The sequence below is a fragment of the Symphalangus syndactylus genome, chromosome 5 (genome assembly GCF_028878055.3).
Source record: "Symphalangus syndactylus isolate Jambi chromosome 5, NHGRI_mSymSyn1-v2.1_pri, whole genome shotgun sequence".
Classification (NCBI taxonomy): Eukaryota; Metazoa; Chordata; class Mammalia; order Primates; family Hylobatidae; genus Symphalangus; species Symphalangus syndactylus.
Window position 1 is genome coordinate 127,772,924 of NC_072427.2, and position 21,435 is coordinate 127,794,358.

The window sequence follows — 21,435 nt, forward strand, 5'->3', positions numbered from 1 at the left end:
ATTATGGAAGCCTTCGTTTTATCTGGCACCTCCAGGTCCATACAACCTGCTTCCTAATAGTGAAACCTGTCAGGGTTGGGTTGGGTCCAAGTCTGGAAACTGCAGGAAATACTTTCCTTTATCTTCTGGATTCTTACACGTATGAATTCAATTCATCATATAGTTCCTGAGTAACTCCCATATTCCAGGCACTGTGCTAGGTGCTGTGGGAGCTGCAAAGATTAGTAAGAAATAATCCTTGCCTTCAAGTACCTAACAATGTAGTAGGGGCCTTTGGCAGGTGAACACAAATAATTATAACTTTAGATTGAGTAACCTAAGTGCTCTGAGTGGACTAGACTCCTGTGGGGAGAGGGGGCAAGAAGAGGAGTTTGCCAAAGAAGTTTCATTGAGAGATATCCTTTGAGATGATGCCTGAAAGAAGGACAGTAGTTGGACAGATGGGAATGGGGGGAGGGAAAGAAACAGCTTTTAAAAACCTGACAAATGGGCTGCGTGTGGTGGCTCTTGCCTGTAATCCCAGCACTTTGGGAGGCCGAGGCGGGCGGATCACGAGGTCAAGAGACACAGAGCATCCTGGCCAGCATGGTGAAACCCCGTCTCTACTAAAAATACCAAATTTATACGGGCGTGGTGGTACACGCCTGTAGTCCCAGCTACTCAGGAGGCTGAGGCACGAGAATCACTTGAACCCCAGGAGGCGGAGGTTGCAGTGAGCCGAGATCGCGCTACTGCACTCCAGCTTGGCCATAGAGCAAGACTCCGTCTCAAAAAAAAAAATCTGACAAATGACGAAGAAACACAATACAGAGTAGGTACGGTGAGGAGCCTAACTAGGACAAGGAAATGAACCCGATTTTAAAGATAAGAGCAAAGTTAAATAAATCAAAACACTGTGACAAGGAAATGGACCTCATTAAGAGGGGTGAGGGCCCCACAGTTGGCAGGCACCCTCGTTTAAGTCAGCAACACCATGAAGAAAAGCTCTTGAGATTGGGAATTCCAGGAAGACATGAGATCTGTGTCACACCTTCATCTGTGTCACACCCTCATGACTACAGAGGCAAGGAATGGAGGAATAAAGGGCTCTCTGATCAAGAAAGAGGGAATCTCCTAAAGACTGTGACACAACCGGCTGGGCACGGTGGCTCATGTCTGTAATCCCAGCACTTTGGGAGGCTGAGGTGGGCGGATAACGAGGTCAGGAGATCGAGACCATCCTGGCTAACATGGTGAAACCCCGTCTCTACTAAAAATACACACACACACACAAAAATTAGCTGGGCATGGTGGTGGGCACGTGTAGTCCCAGCTTCTCCAGAGGCTGAGGCAGGAGAAGGCGTGAATCCAGGAGGCGGAGGTTGCAGTGAGCCAAGATCGTGCCCCTGCACTCCAACCTGGGTGACAGAGTGAGACTCCATCTCAAAAGAAAAAAGAAAAAAAAAAAAAGATGGTGACACAACCAGATTGAGCAAAGCCCCCGAGTGACAGAGAAAGGATGAGAAGAGATCAGATACGCTGGCAATAACTTTATGTAACACGGAAGACATGGGCAATATTCTGGCTAGTGAGTACTACATGCTCTGGAGATTAGGGGAACCATACGAACAGGAAATCAAATAGCAGGCTGGGAAACCACGCCAGGGTGGGGAGATGGAAGAAGAATGGAGACAGTGATAGTGAGGACTGGAGTGTAAATTCTAAGTGACAGCCTTTTCCAAGCCACTAAGGTCAGGATCCGAGGCCTGGAGTAGGGTAGGTGGTTCTGAACATATCACAAAAATTGTACCCACAACAGCGGGAAAAAATTCCAAGACTGATGTTGAGGCAGGTGTGCAAAACAAAAGCAGAGACAAGCTGATTTAAGGCAAAGATTTATTTACTTTCAATTTTATTTTTAAATTTCAGATCCACCTAATGCCCTGAGCAGTTTTACTTCAGAACAAAGAGGAGGCCCCTTTACCTTTCAGAGCATGCACACAAGGGAGCCTGAAGAACACACACATTCTGCATTCAGTGATACACCATAGCTGTAAAGAAACTAATAAAGGCAAGCATGCATTGATCATGTGGCACATGCTAGGCCCTGTGCAATGCACTTTTACAGGCATTTTCTCATTTAATCCTCCAATATTACTATGGCATTATATTACTATCTTCATTTCTCAGATGCAGAAACAGGTTACATAGCTCACTAAAATGACAAAAACTAGTAATTAGTGGGGCTGTAGGAAGATTTTTAATATTATAAAATCATTATTTTTCACAGTTATAGGACTGCTCAGATTTCCTCTTTTTTATGGTAGTTTTAGTAAGATATATTTCCTAGAAATTTAAATAGTTCATGTAAACGTTCAAATTTATTGACATTAATTTGGTCATAATTTTCTCTAGTTTTTTTAAATGTCTCTAGAATCTGAGATGTATTCCTCTTTTCATTTTTGATATTATCTGTGCCTTCTTTCTTTTTCTTGGCCAATCCTGTCAGAAATTTATAAATTTCTTTTAGTCTTCAAAACTCAACTTCTTGATTTGTTGATCATTTCTATTGTAAGTTTGTTTCCTATTTTATTAATTTCTTCTATCTCTACTATAATTCCGTATTATTTCCTTCCTTCTATTTTTTGGGGGGTTTTTTGGTGATTTTTCTTTTTTCGATTTCTTTCTTTTTTCTTTCTTTCCTTTCTTTCTTTCTTTCTTTCTTTCTTTCTTTCTTTCTTTCTTTCTTTCTTTCCTTCTTTCCTTCTTTTATTTTTTTTTTTCAGATGGTCTCGCTCTGTTGCCCAGGCTGGAGTGCAGCAGCACAAACATGGCTCCCTGCAGCCTCAACATCCCAGCTCCAAGCAATCCTCCCACTTCAATTTCCTGGGTAGCTGGGACTACAGGTGCACGCCACCACACATAGCTACTTTAAAAAATTATTTGTAGAAATGGGGTCTCCCTGTGTTGCCCAGGCCTGTCTCGAACTCCTGAGCTCAAGCAATCCTCCCGCCTTGGCTTCCCAAAATGCCAAGATTACAGGTGTGAACCACCACGTCCAGCCCCTATTTTCCATTCTTTTACTTTCAACATTTTAACATCCTTAAATTTTAAATTTCTTTTAAGAACAGCATATAATTATTTTAAAGCCCTTGCTGCCAAAAGTGGTGTTTTAATTGAAGCATTTAATCCACTTACCTTTAAGATAATTGTTGATATACTAGGGTAAGTAATAAACATTTCTACCATATATCTCCCCTAAAGAGAGAAAAAAATTTCCTTGGGAAGAAATGAGGGATAGTACACTGATGCCATCTACTGAAAAAACTAAAAAACTACTCCCAAGTAACATTGTTTCCATTAAGCAAACTTTTAAAAAGCTTTTGTTCAAGGTTTCAACTATGTTATTGTATTGGATAAACACATTCTGCTTTCAGCTATTCATAGATTCCTATCTCTTCCAACCTGTTAGGGTAAAAATGGAGCTGTCATGAACTCTTTGTGTCTTAGGAGGTAAAAAGCTCCCCAACTCTATCTACTTTCCCCACACTCAATAGCCCCAATTTGAGTGTTTTTTGGTTTGTTTGTTTTTTAGACAGAGTCTCTGTCACCCAGGCTGGAGTGCAATGGTGCGATCTCAGCTCACTGCAACCTCTGCCTCCCAGGTTCAAGTGATTCTCCTGCTTCAGCCTCGCAAGTAGCTGGGACTACAGGTATGCTCCACCATGCCCGGCTAATTTTTGTATTTTTAGCAGAGACGGGATTTCACCATATTGGCCAGGCTGCTCTCAAACTCCTGACCTTAAGTAATCCACCCATCTTGGCCTCCCAAAGTGCTGGGATTACAGGTGTGAGCCACTGCGCTCAGCTTTGAGTGTTTTATTGAACTTAATTTTTTAAGTAAAGACTGGGTTCTTGCTATGTTGCCCAGGCTGATCTTGAACTCCTAGCCTCCAGAGATCCTCCTGCCTTAGCCTCTAAAGTGCTGAGACCACCATACCTGGCCCCAATTTGAGTTTTCAAAGTACCAGTTTGATAATCATTTATCACTTACTTTGTGACAGGAACCAGAATATGCTAATAATAATGAAGCTGTATAGCTTTTTTATTGAGCACTTACTAAGTACCAGGTACGGTCCTAAGCACTTTACAGGTATTACCTCACTTAATCCTCAAAATTTCCCTATAATTTTGGCATTAAGATCCCCATTTACCAGGAAACTGAGGCACAGACAGGTTAAGTAACTGGTCCAAGATCAAAAACTAGGTAAGAGTTATAGTTGGAATTTAAACCAAGACAGTCTCTGAGTCTGTGCTCTTAGCCACTCCCTTATACTGCTACTGAGATGCAATGCCCTCTCTAATACAAAGGGTATGAGTTCAAGTATCATTTACAAGCATGTTTGCTGTGGTTTAATGTAGAATGCAAAGTAAACAGAAAAAAATAAGGTATTCTAGGGAAGTTCTGTAGATTTTAATAAAATTATTAATAGCTTTAGGTGGGTTCTCCTATCCAGCAGTAACAGGATGATACCTGTATCGCTGGGCCACTAGGCCTTTCATTTAAGTACTTCAAGGAATCACTCATACAAATAGAATTTTCTGCTAAATAGTTATTTCTGGGAATTATTTGTGCCTAGTAAAATTTTATAGACTCACAGATCTGGAAGATCCCTTAGAGATCTACTACTCCAGACCACTCATTTATAGTATTAGCAATTATCTTTGAAGGTGGTTTTGTTTGTTTCTTTGTTTGTTTTTTGAGACAGTGTCTTACTCTGTCACCCAGGCATACAGTGGTGTGATCACAGCTCACTGCAGCCTTGAACTCCTGGGCTCAGGTGATCCCCCTACTTCAGCCTCCTGGGTAGCTGAGACTAGAGGCACGTTCAGCTAATTGTTTGTATTTTTTGTAGAGACAAGGTTTTGCCATGTTGCCTAGGATGGTCTCAAACTCCTGGACTCAAGCTATTCTGCCATGGCTTCCCAAAGTGCTAGGATTACAGGCATGAGCCATCACACCTGGCCTGGAGGTGGTATTTTAAGGGCCTTTTTCTTTTATTTATTTATGTGATGTTTAATTTTTTACAAGAACATATCACACATAGTCAGAGAAATAAACTTAAAGATGGTTATTTCTGCTAAGATAAGTCAATGAAGGAAATAATAGTCACTTCAACAAATGGTGCTGGAACAACTGAATATCCACATGCCAAAGAACAAAACTGGACTCCTACCTCAAACTATACTAACTCAAATCATAGACCTAAATGTAAAAATTAAAACTATAAAACTCTTAGAAGAGAATGTAGGAGTAAATCTTCATGATCTTAGGTTGGGCAGTGGTTTCTTAGGTACAAACCAAAGGCACAATCAACAAAAGAAAGTATAGATAAATTGGACTTCATCAAAATTTAAAACTGTGTGTTGCAAATAATGTCATCAAGAAAGCAAAAAAAAAAAATACAAACCAATCCATGAATAGGAGAAAATATTTGCAAATCATATATATGATAAAGGACTTGTATCCAGAATATATAAAGAACTCTTATAATTCATTAACAAAAAGACAATTAACCCAGATTAAAAATGGCAAAGGAGGTGAATAGATATTCTATTCTTTCTATTCAATATTCTTCAGAAGATATTGAAGTATATTCAATATCTTCTTTTATTGGCTTCTTTTTTATCTCCAAAGAAGATATAAAAAATAGCCAGGCTGGGTACTGTGGCCCACGCCTGCAATCCCAACACTTTGGGCAGCTGAGGTGAGTGGATCACTTGAGTCCAGGAGTTCAAGACCAGCCTGGGTGACATGGCAAAACCCTGTCTCTACCAAAAAAAAAAAAAAATCAGCCATGCATGGTGGCCTGTGCCTGTAGTCCCAGCTACTCAGGAGGCTGAGCCAGGAGGATTGGTTGAGCCCAGGAGGTGGAGGTTTCCATGAGCCAAGATCATGTCACCGCATTCCAGCCTGGGTGATAGAGTGAGAACTCATCTCAAAAAAAAAAAAGCGGGAGAGATAGCCAATAAGCAGATGAAAAGATGTTCCATATTATTAGCCATTAGAGAAATGCAAATCACAGGAGACCACTTAACACCCACTAGGATGGCTATATTTAAAAAGACAGATAAATGTTGTCGAGGATGTGAAGAAATTAGAACCCTTATTCATTGCTGGTGAGTATGAAAATGGTGTAGCTACTTTGAAAAACAGTTGGCACTTCCTCAAAGTGTTAAACATAGTTATTACATGACATAGCAATTCCACTCTTAGATATATACACAACAGAAACAAAAACGTATATCCACATACAAATGAAATGTTCATAGCAGCATTATTCATAGTAGATAAAAAGTGTAAAGACCTAAATGTCTATCAGTTGATGAATAGGTAAATAAAATGTAGTATATCCATACAATGGACTATTATTATACTTAGCAATAAAATAATGAAGTACTGATACATGCTTTAACATAAATGAACCTGGAATACATTATGCTAAGTGAAAGAAGCTAGTCACAAAAGAGCATATATCGTATGATTCCATTCATATAAAATGTCCAGAATAGGAAAATATAGATAGATAGAAAGTAGATTCATGGTTGCCTAGGGCTGGGGTGTGTTTTGGGGGAATGGGGAGTGACTGCTAATGGGCAAGGGGATGATGAAAATGTTCCAAAATGTTCTTTTGGGAATGATGAGAATGTTCTAAAATTAGACTGTGGCGATGATTGTACAACCCTGTAAATGCTCTAAAAACCACTGAATTGTATACTTTATATGAGTGAATTGTAAGGTCTGTGAATTATTATTATTATTATTATTATTATTATTTTTTGAGACGGAGTCTCGCTGTCACCCAGGCTGGAGTGCAGTGGTGCGATCTCGGCTCACTGCAGGCTCCACCCCCTGGGGTTCACGCCATTCTCTTGCCTCAGCCTCCCGAGTAGCTGGGACTACAGGCGCCAGCCACCTCGCCCGGCTAATTTTTTGTATTTTTAGTAGAGACGGGGTTTCACCGTGTTAGCCAGGATGATCTCAATCTTCTGACCTCGTGATCCTCCCGCCTCGGCCTCCCAAAGGTCTGTGAATTATATCTTAATAAAGCAGTTAAAGGAAAAATGGCTATTCCATTAAATTGGAATATCAATATGATTTAAGATGCCATTCTATCTATTCATTATTAAACATTGAGATTATTTTCAGTTTTTCACTCTGCTAAATAATAGTGTAACCAAGCACTCCATTACAAAGAACTTTTTACTAAAGCTGCTATTAATCTAATAAACATGTGATGTCACTAAAGTCACCTACCTCACTTTAAGGTTACAAATCTGTCAATACTTTACAGATGTAAATAAATGGTATCTTCCACACAATTCTCATCCATAGACCAAGGTCAACAGCTTGCCCTTAAACCTCAATTATAATTGGTTTGGCAATAATAGGCAAAAATATAGTGACTTAAACAAAACAGAAGTTTGTTTGTCTGTCACATAAGTCTAGATGTAGGTAGCCCAAGGCTGGGATGGCAGATTTCTCCACAATATCCTCAGGATCTCAGGCTCTTTTCAGTCCACTGCTTTGCCAACCCCAGGGTATGGTTCTTGCTCTTATGGACTGAAGTGGTAACTACCACATCCTCTAAGTAACAGGCTGAAAGAACACAGAAAGAGTGGGAATGGAAGGAAAGGGAGATAAAGAGTATGTGCCAAGGCCTTTAAGAAAAGTTCCCAGATGCCATTTCTGCTGTATATCCATTGGCTAAACCACACTGACATAGCCATACTTAATTTCAAGTGAGACTGAGAATATATTCTTTATTCTTGGTAGCATGTGCTTAGATAGAAATTAGGGGTTCTGGGGCCAGGTGTGGTAGCTCATGCCCATAATCCCAGCACTTTAGGAGGCTGACGCAGGAGGATCGCTTGAGCCCAGGAGTTTGAGACCAGCCTAGGCAACATAGTGAGACCCTGTCTCTACAAAAAAAAAAAAATTAAAAATTAGCCAGATGTAGTGGTATATGTGTGTAGTCCTAGCTACTTGAGAGGCTGACGTGGGAGGACTGCTTGAATCCAGGAGTTCAGGGTAATTGCTCCACTGGACTCCAGCCTGGTGAAACAAGAAAGAAAAGAAAAAGAAAAGAAAAGAAGAGAGAGGAAGAAAGAAAGGAAGGAAGGGAGGGAGGGAGGGAGGGAGGGAGGGAGGGAGGAAGGGAGGAAGGACGGAGGAAAGAAAGAGAGAGAGAAAAAGAAAGAAGAAAAGAAAGAAAGAGAAAGAAAGAGGAAGGAGGGAAGGAAGGAAGGAAGGACGGAAGGAAGGAAGGAAGGAAGGAAGGAAGGAAGGAAGGAAGGAAGGAAGGAAGGAAATAAATAAATTAGGGATGCTATATCATCCTGGAAAAAAGAGAAACAGACATTCAGAAATTAACTGGCAGACTTGGCCAATGACTCATAACTTATCTAATTACAGAAAACAATACCAAAAGCTAGAAAAAAAAATCTAGTCACAAAAGATGAAATAACTAAGATGAACGACACACTAAATTAAACAGTATAGGAAATGACTATGCTTAATAGTTGAAAGCATCAGAGCAGACATGCTTGCAAAAGGATGGAGAAATAATCAAAAATTCTAAAGTGAGGAGAACATTCTTTTTTCTTTTTTTTGAGATGGAGTCTCCCTCTGTCTCCAGGCTGGAGTTCAGTGGCGCGATCTCAGCTCACTGCAACCTCCACCTCCCAGGTTCAAGGGATTCTCTTGCCTCAGCCTCCCAAGTAGCTAGGATTACAGGCACATGCCACCACGCCCAGCTAATTTTTGTATTTTTAGTAGAGACGGGATTTCATCTTGTTGGCCAGGATGATCTCAATTTCCTGACCTCATGATCTGCCCACCTCGGCTTCCCAAAGTGCTGGGATTACAGGCATGAGCCACCGCGTCCGGCCAGAGAACACTTTTTATAAGGATATTCAGAGGCAATATCCATCAGCTACATTAAAGCAATTTTTTAAAAAAGGTTACGTGAGCAATGACTAAGATCATATTGCTTTTCACTTCCCATTAAGACAATAAACTTAAAACTAGTTCAACTTTGCTTATTTTATTTTTTCATATGCTTCTAATTCCTGGAAGGCTTATGTTATCACTGATTTTATTGTGTCTGACAATATTTCAAGGATATAGGTTACATTTTGCTTTACTATATACATCCAAAGATATACTCACTTTGGGAAACAAACCTAAAAAAGTGTTTCATTATAATTTTTAATTTACACACGCATAATATATCAGAAAAATACTGGATACTCTCTTTCAAGAAATTCCAACATATACAACTTGGTGTACCTTTACTTAATCCTGTAAGTCATTAATTTAAGATTTATAGACAGGCTTGGTTTGTATACAAGAAACAATCAATGGTATGTAACTACGATAAAGTATTCAGGAGAAATGTGTTTCAGGGAAAGATAATTAACATTTAAGGTTTTTGTCTTTTCTGTTTTTTGTGTAATTTACAAGATCAGAAGGGCTTAACCACAGATGTGAATATAAATAAGGAAAAGTTATCATATGGAAAAATATAATTCTCAAATGCTGATGCCAAAAGTAGTGTTAAAATTTTGTATTATGAAATTTATGTCATGGGAGAAGGGCCAGGGCCAGGGCCCACATATACCTAAATGGTCCAAGCACTAAAAAAAGTGTGCATTTTCTTTAGATAATCCTACAGCTGGTATTATTCACTTGCTTGGAAGAAGTACAGTTCTAAGATGATAGCTTCACAAATAACACTGTCATTTACAAGTCACAAAAATGTAATAAACCAATCAGACTCTATATAGCATGGCCATATGAATAAAGATAACAAACTGCCTTCTTGAAATCACTGCAACTCAATACTAATGAAACTGTCTAGGGTCAATGGTCTTGTAGTCTGAGGTGTTATCTGAGCTCACTGTTTCACAACCAAGAAAATTAAGGAGCCCGGAGACAAGGGTGAGGTTGGAGCAAAACTTTTATAAGCAAAAGAAAGAAAGCTCTCCACAGTGGAGAGGAGACCCGAGTGGGCTGCTCTTTTTACAGTTGAATCCCAGTTTTTATGTGAAACTCCCCTCAACTCTGTAGCTGTTTGTGTAACTTCCCTTATCTATGAAGCTGTGTATGTAACTCTCCTTATCTGTGTATGTCTTGGGTGAGCACAAAGTGCAGCTTCTCTTGTTTGTGTAACTGTAGGTCTGTTTTAGGTAAGCCCCCCACCTCCCTGTGCAAGTTCCCACGGAGCCCACCACGTAAATGCCTGAAAAGGGGAGGAAATTTTTTCCTGAGAGCCTGCTAATCACACAAAGAATAAAGGCTCTATGCTGGGCCTTGCTTTCTTATCAGTGCAGCTGCAGTTTGGTTTTTCCCCAGGCTGCTCTATTTATGCCTGTAGCTGTAATTTTTTCAGGCTGTTTCTCAGAGGACTAGCCTTAGTGGTCTGCCTAACTGATTTTTCCTTTTCTTCTCCCTCACTATTTCAGCTTATTTAAAACACAAGTATGTTTGCTTGTTTCTGGGTCTGCTTTGCGGATCTGCAGTCCTATTATACCTGGCACAGAAGCTACAGCATATGCTATTTGGGAGAGTGGGGAAGTACTTGCCTAGAAAATCAAGAGGGTTGTGTTCCAATTCTGTTTTGGCCCCCAGTTAGTCCCCCTAAGTAAGACATCTTCTCAAGGTCCTTATTTCCTCATTAAAAGCAATAAGTGAACTGGACTCGTTCTTTAAGTTCCATTCTAGAACTGTGATTCTAAGGTGACTTGCAGGTTCATCTAACAAGACATAACACTCATAGTCTGTTTATGTTAAGTCGCTTTTGAAATATTTATTATCAGAAACCATCCAACATGAAATATGAATTATTAAAATGTTTTTCTTCATGTTTCAAATCAGAAACAGTAATTCAGAATTCAACTAGCATCCTAATTTTTAAAATCAAAATAAGATGACCAGAATAATAAAACTTAGCATTCACAGTATTCAATCTAGAAAATATATAATTAATAGAATGTTAAAGCCAAAAGAACATTTGAAAGACAGAAAGAGAGAAGGGGAGGAGAGAAAGAGAGAGAGAGAAGAGAAAGCAAGAAAGAGAAAGAGAGAGACAGGAGGAGGAGGAGGATTGAGAGATGGAGAGTTTGAGATTGAGATTTCTTATGAAATGTATTTTAATGACAATTACTCCTTAACAACTCTGCATTGAGAATATTTGAACATATTGTTAAAAGCTAGGGGAAAAAATGTCAAAACACAGAAGCAAAATGATTCTGTATTTCCTGAAGATATATTCTGAGAAACAGAAAAATTATTTCCCATTTCTCTATCCCCCAGTACCAAAAGGGAGCATTTTACATTATGCACATCTCGATAATATTTTATAGAAAATAAGTGCCAAGATATTTACAATTTAATTTAATATTTCTTCTTCAATTTGTTTTTTATAGCAGACATATTAATTTCATTTTGAACATGATATGCCAAATATCCTGAACTTCCAGGAATGAAGTCATGTAGCTCCCCAAGGAATTTCTTCATGGCATCAATTGATATATAACCTACAAAATAAAATTAAAAAAAATAGATAGATATATACTTGAAACCCTCTCATACTATTTGCTTTTCAGTGTCTTTGATTTATTAGAGTTAAGACTTCTAAAGAATGTTTTTAGAAAATAAGTAAAAAGAAGAAATAATACCAGTGAGAAGATTCTCCATGAAACCTTATAATTATCAGGGAACACCTCCTCTTCCCCTCCCCACAAATTTCTGCCACCTTTTAAAAGATTAAAAGGTGGATTAAAGCCACTTTGACTATTGAGATTGTGATGTCTAGGTTGGGGCTACAACATAAAAGCACTTAGACCAAAATAACTGGGAAGTGTATCTAGCTTAGAGGGTAATCACTTAGAACTATCCATCCAACTAGCTACTAACAGTGCAAACAGTTCAGCTTCCCTGTTTCAGCAGGCAACACTTTCCTGCACTGCTAACGCTGGAACAGGATTCTTTTAACAAAAAAAATTAATGAAAAATCGATGTTACTGCTCAGTCAACAAAGATCATGGGTGAGAGTAATTTTGATGTCAATTAGTTATCCAAAACAGATATGAGTCATATAAAAAAATGCTGCCTAGAATGGAGACAGCTTAAGGACTCTATGACTAGGCAATATTAACTTGATATCTATTGCTTACTATTTAAATGATCACATTTTATGTGTAACACAAGTGTTTGTGGGTTTTACTAAAATTGAAATCTAATTTAAAAATAAATATTGTGTGAAAAAAATTCTGATAAAGCTCAAGGATGACTGAATTTAGAACACCATACCATCGAGATCAACAGGATATCCATGTATCTTGTTTAATCATTTTTAATAAAAAATAATAAATTCACAGTTAATAAATTAACTATCGATCCAAGCACATAAAATTGACTAGTATCTTTAAAGATATTTTAATCATGGTCATTTACTTTAGGAGCTCTTGAAGCACTATTACTGTACTCTATGAGTTCATAATCTTTGCCTAATGGCTATGTATCTGTGTAAAATAAACTAGTGCAGAAAAATATCACTATTAGTGTTTAGCTAATTGCACATATACACTGTGCGAAACCTCTGAAGATGTGTGAGGATAGGAATTTAAAAATTACTACATTACTAAAAAATATTCCTGTAAGTATAAGAAGGATAGGACATTTATGGCATCAGAAATAGATTATTGTAGCATTTTTGAATAGTTAAGGACTTTAGGATGAAATGGACAGAAATCTAATTTAAACTAACTAAAACAAAAGGGGAGTTTACTGGAAGGACATTGCCATATCATCCAAGCTGTGAGGAAGGCAGGCATATCGCTGGGACTCAGAGTTAATTAGAACCAGCTATGATCGCTCTCACCAGTCTGAAGTTTTTAGGGTTTTTTTTTCTGGTGCGTGTGTGTGTGTGTGTGTGTGTGTGTGTGTTTTGACAGGGTCTTATTTTGTTGCCCATGCTGGAGTGCAGTGGCACTATCACACCTCATTGCAGCCTTGGTCTCAAGGTTTTCTCTATGTATTAGCCTCATTTTCCTTTTTGGAGGCAAGTTGGCTTTCTTTTCATGGTAGAAAATATGGCCAATGACAGCTCCTAAGTTTTACATCTCAGAGTTTTGATCACCTAAATGAGAATGACTTGATTTGCTATGTTCCACATCTAAAAATCCAGAAGAAGATCTGCAATTAGCCCAGTTCAAATCAGGCATTCACTCTCAAAGCAAATGTTGAGGGTGGGGAGCAAGCTCATGTTTAAAAAAATGTCTGTCCCTGTGTTACCCAGATAAATTGGGAGGGAGAAGGGAATTCCTAAGAAAGGCACTCCTGGTGGACAATCCCACATGCATCTGTGATAGCCAGCCACCCAGTGGCCCCAACTGATCCCCACCTCCTGATATTCACAGTCCACTACCATTTTGTACTTGGTTTGATCTGTGTAACCAATGGCATATGACAGAAGTGATGCAATGTCACTTCTGAGAGTCGGATGTAAAAAAGACTATGGCTTTTTTTCTTGGGCATGCTCTTTCTTATTCTTGGATTTTTCACTTTGAGGGAAGCAAACTACCTACCATGTTGTGGATGGTCCATATGGAGAGGCCCATTTGGTGAGGAGTTGAAGCCTTTGGCCAAAATCCAGCAAGGACCCAACACCTGCCAATAACCACTTGAGTGACGTTTGAAGTGGATTTTCCAGTCCCAGTTGTGCCTTGGAATGACTGCATTCCAGCTAACAACTTGACTGCAACCTTACAAAAGGCTATGAGACAGAAGTACCCAGCTAGGATACTCCTGGATTTCTGACCTTAGAAACTGTAATAATACATGTTCACTGGGTCAGGTGCGGTGGCTTGTGCCTGGAATCCCAGCACTTTGGGAGGCCAGGGCAGGAGGATTTCTCAAGCCAGGAGTTTGAGCCCGACCTAGGCAACACAGTGAGACCTCATTTCTATAATAAATAAATAAATAAATGTTCATTGTTTTAAGCTGCTAAGTTTTGGAGCACTTTGATTTACATCAATAAATAACTAATACAGCATCTATTACAGATTTCCAAACTTTTAATTATCAGAATCTTTTGATTTGAAAATTGTTGCCAGCAAAGTATTCACAATTATTAGTAATTGCTTTTTTACTCTTATTAATCACATATGTAACTGTCAATCAGAACTTCTTATCATGGGTGATAATAAGTGATATTAGTCTGAGAAAATTTAATTCCAGTCAAAAGCTGAAAACAAAACAAAAAATCTTTTGATGATTTAAGGAATATTTGGCAATGTCTAGGGACATTTTTGGTTGTCACAACTGGGGGAGAGATGGGTGATGCTATTGGTATCTAGTGGGCAGAGGCCAAGGTAAATATGCTACAATGCACAGGACTGACACTCACCTACCCTCGCCCTAACAAAGAATTATCTGGCCTAAAATGCCAGTAATGCCAAAACTGAGAAACTCTGTTCTAGGCTATTGCCCCAACTTGTATTTTCTATAACAAAAGACCACAATTAATTCTATTTTCAGAAATTTAATAGCCAATGTGTTGAACCCAACCCATTCCAAAGAAGAGATAGTCAAGTTTCAGTCACAAAAATTGATACCACAGCCTAAATCAGAACTCTTAGTCACTAAATGTTTAATTAACACAAGCTGATTTTTTCCAACAAGAAGTTATTCCTTCCTGTGCAGCAGATGGGCATGATAAAAAAAAGAGAAGTACTCGTCATTTCACATCAAAATTAAAAACAAATACATTATCTCTAAAAATGAAGATTTCTTCCAAGAAATTGCTATTATTTAATGCAGAAATACAAAAAAGGAAATTTATTCAACTGAGCAAGTAAAAAGATTAAAAATTTTTAGTTTAGTTCTACCAATAAAATTCACAACAGAGTATTACCACAGGTTGAAATTATACTTTTAAAATTCTGACTAATTTTTTAATGGCTTTTTTTTTTTTTTTTTTTTGAGTCGTAGTCTTGCTCTGTCCCCCAGGCTGGAGTGCAGTGGCGCGATCTCGGCTCACTGCAAGCTCCACCTCCCGGGTTCACGCCGTTCTCCTGCCTCAGCCTCCTGAGTAGCTGGGACTACAGGCGCCCGCCAACGCGCCCGGCTAATTTTTTGTATTTTTAGTAGAGACGGGGTTTCACCGTGTTAGCCAGGATGGTCTCGATCTCTTGACCTCGTGATCCGCCAGCCTCGGCCTCCCAAAGTGCTGGGATTACAGGCTTGAGCCACCGCGCCCGGCCTAATAGTTTTTTAAAATTTGTTTTTGTGTTACACTGTTATGTCTTTTTGAACAATCAGACTGTTTCTTTATCCAGCAATAATACAAAAAGCAGCACTATTACATGTCCAAATGTAGGTATATGTCCTTATCTATGGTTGATTTTAATATTTATCATTGCTCTTTTAAATATATTAATAAACGTTTGGTAAGTCCAAATGAACAGGGATAGTAACATGGCAAGACATCTAGGATTTAGGAAACTGTGGACTAGCTGCAAGAGGTAGTTTTAACATTGCTAAATACAGAGAAAATGATAAATATACAAATTATTTTTTAAATAAGCTTTCAAAAACCCAGACTTTAAAAATTGCTCCTTTAAAAGCAATTTTTTAAAAATCTCTATTTTTGGCCGGGTGCGGTGGCTCATGCTTGTAATCCCAGCACTTTGGGAGGCCGAGGCAGGTGGATCACGAGGTCAGGAGATCGAGACCACAGTGAAACCCCGTCTCTACTAAAAATACAAAAAATTAGCCGGGCGTGGTGGCGGGCGCCTGTAGTCGCAGCTACTCACAGAGGCTGAGGCAGGAGAACAGCGTGAACCCTGGAGGCGGAGCTTGCAGTGAGCCGAGATTGCGCCACTGCACTCCAGCCTGGGCGACAGAGCGAGACTCCGTCTCAAAAAAAAAAAAAATCTCTATTTTTAAAATTGTTATCAGTGACTCCACTGAATACTACTCAGATCAAAGTATCTAAATATCCATCTCACTCAACACAATTCAAATCCCAATGGCCACTTTTCAGTTGGTTCCCTTGGTTCTATCCTCTCAATGTCAGCCGTGGTTAGTTGTCTTCTCTTTATGTAGGGCACTAGGATAGGAAACCCAAATAAGGAGTCCATGGATATCTGGGTAATCCATGTATAGACTTCTGGGCATCTCTGAGCCTTTTACAATTATATGTAAAGTTTGTGTGTTCTGTTTTTGTTTGGTTTTTAAAATATTTATATATTTGATATTGAATGGAATGGCAGTGTGTGTGTTATGTTTGTATGTGCGTATGCTGAGGAAAGGGGCCTATGTTTCATCAGATTCTCAAAAGAAACTCTGATTGGAGCTGTTCATATAATTTATCTTCCAAACTGGGACACTTGAGAATTAAAAACTAATGCCAGAACAACAGCATAAACTGGGACTGTCTCATGTAAATAGGGACATGTGGTCACCCTACCTTGATACCATTGTTTCAGCACAGAAAATATAAAAGCATATTCCTGGGTCAATTCTGCAGGTAATTTATTCAATATATAAATGACGTGTCCTCCATTACCAGGCTTAATAGAGAAGGCTCTACTCTCTAGGTATCTGAAGTACAACAGCTTTATTCAACACAATATTCCCTTGTTTCTTCCCTACCTGAGTTTACTCTAAATTTTATTTTAAACTACCTGTTACCATGTTGTTAACTGGGTAATTCTGTAGAGGGAAGTACATCTGCTTTTCTACAACTGGAGTTCTTATCAAATGCTTTTCTGGGCTGTAAAATAAAACGTACAGAAAGTCACATATACATAGTATATATATGTATGTCTATATGTATTATATTTATATTAAAGTATATAAATAAATATTTATAATACATATTTACATTTACTATAGTATATTACACCACATATGTATATATTTGGATTTGTTTTACAAGTGAGAACTTATTCCAGGCAATATATATAGTGATTTTTAAAAAATATATAGAATGCTTCGCAAATTTGCATGTCATCCTTGAGCAGGGGCCATGCTAACCTCTGAATAGTTCCAGTTTTGGTATATGTATTGTCAAAGTGAGCACATATACAGTAATTTAATTGCTCTTAGATCAGACTTCAGTCTTAATGGGTGAAAATGTTAATTATGAACTTCTTTTGTGCTTTTAAGTAATATAAAGACCCATATAGATATTCTAGTGTTCTTGGCCACTTCACAAAACAAGTATTTGAGTCTATAGAGTCCTGGGTCTTTTTCTCAATATCCCTGAAAGTACAATAATGCAATACTATATATTTAGACAAAATACACATATACATATACAATATTAAATCTGCCAAAAGAAAAGCATAGTAGATTCTATTTTAAATGATCACAATATTTTTGTTAGTGTTCAAATAATTGGGCCTCTATTAACTATTATTTCCATAGTTTACTATAACAACTAAAAACTGATGTCTAGACCAGGCACAGTGGCTCACACCTGTAAATCCAGCGCTTTGGGAGGCTGAGGCAGGTGGATCACCTGAGGTCAGGAGTTTGAGACCAGCCTGGCCAACATGATGAAACCCCATCTCTACTAAAAATACAAATCAGCTGGGTGTGGTGGCACGTGCCTGTAATCCCAGCTACTCAGAAGGTTGAGGCAGGAGAATTGCTTGAACCCAGGAGGCGGAGGTTGCAGTGAGCCAAAAACCTTGCCACTGCACTCCAGCTTGGGCAACAGAGCGAGACTCCATCTCAAAAAAAAAAAAAATTGATGTTCTAATTATACAATTATAAAATCTAAAAAAATTATATTCTTATTTTTAAAAGCTAAAAGGTGACCAGGAACAGTGGTTCACGACTGTAATCCCAGAATTTTGGGAGGCAGAGGCGGGCAGATCACTTAAGGTCAGGAATTTGAGACCACCCTGGCCAACATGGTGAACGCTGTCTCTACTAAAAATACAAAAATTAGCTGGATGTGGTGACAGGCAGCTGTAATCCCAGCTATTTGGGAGGCTGAGGCAAGAGAATTACTTCAACCTGGGAGGTGGAGGTTGCAGTGAGCCAAGATGGCGCCACTGAACTCCAGCCTAGGTGACAGAGCCAGACTCTGTCTCAAAAAAAAAAAGCTAAAAGGATCTTGGCTAAAAGATCCTATTTTCATTCATGCCTTTTTGAACAGTCACTATTCAAAAATGACAATGTTTACTATACTTAGACCACATATAACTAATAATGTAATTGTATAAAAATAAAAACCTCAATAATTAAAAATTGGAGTCATCCTTAAATTTATTATTTTCCTAAAAATCTAGAAGTACACTGAGTAATAGCAAAGGCTTTATTTTCCATTTTTAAGGTCTGGTACAGTAGCTCATGCCTGTAATCCCAGCACTTTGGAGGCTGAGGCTGGTAGATCACCTGAGGTCAGTAGTTCATGACCAGCCTGGCCAACATGGTGAAAACCTGTCTCTACTAAAAATACAAAAAATTAGCCGGTTGTGGTGGCGCATGCCTGTAATCCCAACTACTCAGGAGGCTGAAGCAGGAGAATCACTTGAACCCAGGAGGCAGAGGTTGCAGTGAGCCGAGATCGTGCCATTGCACTCCAGCCTGGGCAACAAGAGCGAAACTCCATCTCAAAAAAATTTAAAAAAAGCTTCTATTTCATTTAAACTCTCTCAAAAGAAACTCTACTCATTAGGATGAGATCCTACAAATAAAGCAAAATTGTGTTCCCAGAAAAGTCAGGGACCACCCATTATTTAATTCTGGCCAAACAATAAAAGATAAAGGGAAAAAGAAGGGGGGAGGATGAAAAGGAAGAGATATTGTGAAAGAAGGAATACTTTCATTATTTTATTTTATTATTTTTTTGGGGGAGGACAGAGTCTCGCTCTGTCGCCCAGGCTGGAGTGCAGTTGCGTGGTGTCAGCTAACTGCAAGCTCAGGCCTCCCAGGTTCAGGCCATTTTCCTGCCTCAGCCTCCCGAGTAGCTGGGACTACGGGTGCCCGCCACCACACCTGGCTAATTTTTTGTATTTTTAGTAGAGACGGGGTTTCACCGTGTTAGCCAGGATGGTCTCGATCTCCTGACCTCCTGATCTGCCCGCCTGGGCCTCCCAAAGTGCTGGGATTACAGGTGTGAGCCACCACGCCCAGCTGGAATACTTTTATTATTAACAAATGATATGACTATGCACCCTGAAGAGCCAAGAGAATCGATTAAAATATCCTTAGAATCAATTAAAATATCCTTAGAATCTTAAGGAGTTCCAAATGGGTAGATATAAGACCAATACCCTCAATTCAATAACTCAGAGTGGCTGCTTTTGCTGGTAAAGTGGAGGTTATCTTTAAGGAAATCGGAACCTGTGGTGATCCCTAGCAACCTGATCTGTTTTTGGCTGTTTCTAAGCATTAGGGAATGGAAACTCGGTGGTGGCCTTAAGTAGCCTGGTTTCGGGCTCTCTTGGATGCACTGATAGAAGGTGATACCTGTATGCTAAATTATGAGAAAACTCCAGCAACTCCAGTTTCAACATATTGAGGAGATGCTTCTGTTGCTTCCCAATTTGCCCATATGAAGACATCAAAAAAGGACTTAAGGATTCAGAGAAAGAGAAATCTTATGTTAAAGAAAAGAATTAGATTTTTGGAAGAAAAGCTTATAGGAGCTCAATTAGATGAAGAAACAAGTTTTGTGGAATAGCAACAAGTAAATAAGGCCTATTATGTATATTGAAAGATTTGCATTGAGAGATGATTTAAAGAGCAAATTGGATAAAATGAGTAAACACAACTCTGAATCTTTAAAAGTATTGAATAAACAGATGCAATCTAAAGAAGTAGAACTCTAGCTAAGGACAGAGATGGAAACTCAACTGGTGATGAGGAATTTCAATCCACCTTCATCAAACTGGGAGGTGGAAAAGTTAAGCTGTAACCTGAAGATCCACGGTTTGGAACAAGAGTTGATGAGGAAAGAGTGTAATGATCTCAAAATAGAACTACTCAAAAAACCAAACAAACCTATCTGTATCAGGAAGACAATCTGAAGAGCAGAGATCTCTGAAGAGTAAGAACTTCAAGTGATAATATGTAGAATGTATACTGGCAACTGAAGAGATAAATGTCTAATTTATATCTGGTGACTCAAGTGCTAGCTGAACTATTAAGAAAACTGGAAACCCCAACTGCAATCAAGAAAGCCTGCACCTCAGTAGGATGCATTGAAGACCCTTGGAAAGACGGCACAAAACTGCACATGATGAATTTTACTGCAATATATACAAGACTTCCCCTTCTCTCACCAAATAGCAAAGCTCTTTGTTATACTACATCTTCCCCTTTACCAGGAGATATAAAGGTTTTATCAGAGAAAGCAGTCCTCCAATCACGGACAGATAATGAGAGAGCCATTCCTAATGAGGGCACACACTCTTATGGCAGAAATTCTCTGGAAGATCATTTTGAGTATTCCCAATCCGTCCTGACTCAAGTGAGACAGCATTTAGGGAAATTAAAGTAAAATTTTGCCTTCTAACCAGTGTGCCACTACTGCATTACTTGGATCAACATAATCAAAATTTTCTTTATAAGACTTAACTCTGTAAAGACTCATCATTTGATCACAAGGACACTATCTCTTAGTGGTTCTCTCAAGAAATTACTTAATAAACTAAATGTAGATTTTGGTTAAAATTTTGTAGAGTTCTTCAGTACATGCATTTGAACATACTGTATGATATTATGCAGTTTATTTCCGGTATGAAAGAATACCCTCCAGCTCCATATTCTAAGAAACAGATACATGCTACTAATTTTTTTTTTTTTTTTTTTTTTTTTTTTTTGATACATGGCCTCACTCTTTCACCTTGGTTGAAGCACAGTGGAATGACCATAAATAGCTCACTGCAAACCTCAACTCCTGGGCTTAATCAATCCTCCTGCCCTAGCCTCCCAAGTAGCTAGGACTACAGGAGTACACCACTACACCCAGTTAACTTTTTTTTTTTTTAATCTTTCGTAGCGACTGGCTCTCTCTCTGTTGCTCAGACTGGTCTTGAACTCCTGGCCTCAAGCTATCCTCATGCCTCAGCCTTCCAAAGTGCTGGGATTACAGATGTGAGCCACCATGCCTGGCCTGCTACTATACTAATTAATAAATACCTTGGGCCCAGAAGTTCAAGACCAGCCTCAGCAACATAGTGAGATGCCACCTTGACAAAAAAAAAAAAAAAAAAAAAATTAATTAGGCTGGGCGAGTTGGCACACACCTGTAATCCCAGCACTTTGAGAGGCCTAGGGGGGTGGATTGCTTGAGGCCAGGAGTTTGAGACCAGCCCGGTCAACACTGGAAAAACAAGTTTCTATTAAAAATACCAAAAAAACCTGGC

The 21,435-nt window shown here is 38.8% G+C and overlaps 1 protein-coding gene, 1 non-coding gene and 1 pseudogene across 6 annotated transcripts in view; 1 reads left to right on the forward strand and 2 right to left on the reverse strand.

Annotated features, from left to right (window-relative positions):
- The window catches only part of TERB2 (telomere repeat binding bouquet formation protein 2), a 55,416-nt gene that overhangs the window by 21,475 nt on the left and 12,506 nt on the right, over positions 1–21,435 (reverse strand). The window contains exons 6-7 of one of the 5 annotated variants that reach the window (XM_055276885.2): positions 16,735–16,823; positions 10,825–11,580 (exon numbers count right to left, since the gene is read on the reverse strand). The exons of 3 other annotated variants lie outside the window; for them this stretch is intronic. In XM_055276885.2, coding sequence (XP_055132860.1) covers positions 11,438–11,580; positions 16,735–16,823 — 232 coding nt within the window. In that variant the 3' untranslated portion in view covers positions 10,825–11,437. Of the gene's footprint in view, positions 1–10,824; positions 11,581–14,667; positions 14,742–16,734; positions 16,824–21,435 lie in introns of those variants that run through there. One more of the 5 variants, XM_055276887.2, reaches the window with a different exon arrangement.
- LOC129483604 (U6 spliceosomal RNA) lies at positions 17,029–17,132 on the reverse strand. The gene has a single exon (XR_008658125.1). It is a non-coding gene; the product is annotated as a U6 spliceosomal RNA (small nuclear RNA).
- Positions 19,620–20,644, forward strand: LOC129481946 (5-azacytidine-induced protein 2-like; annotated as a pseudogene).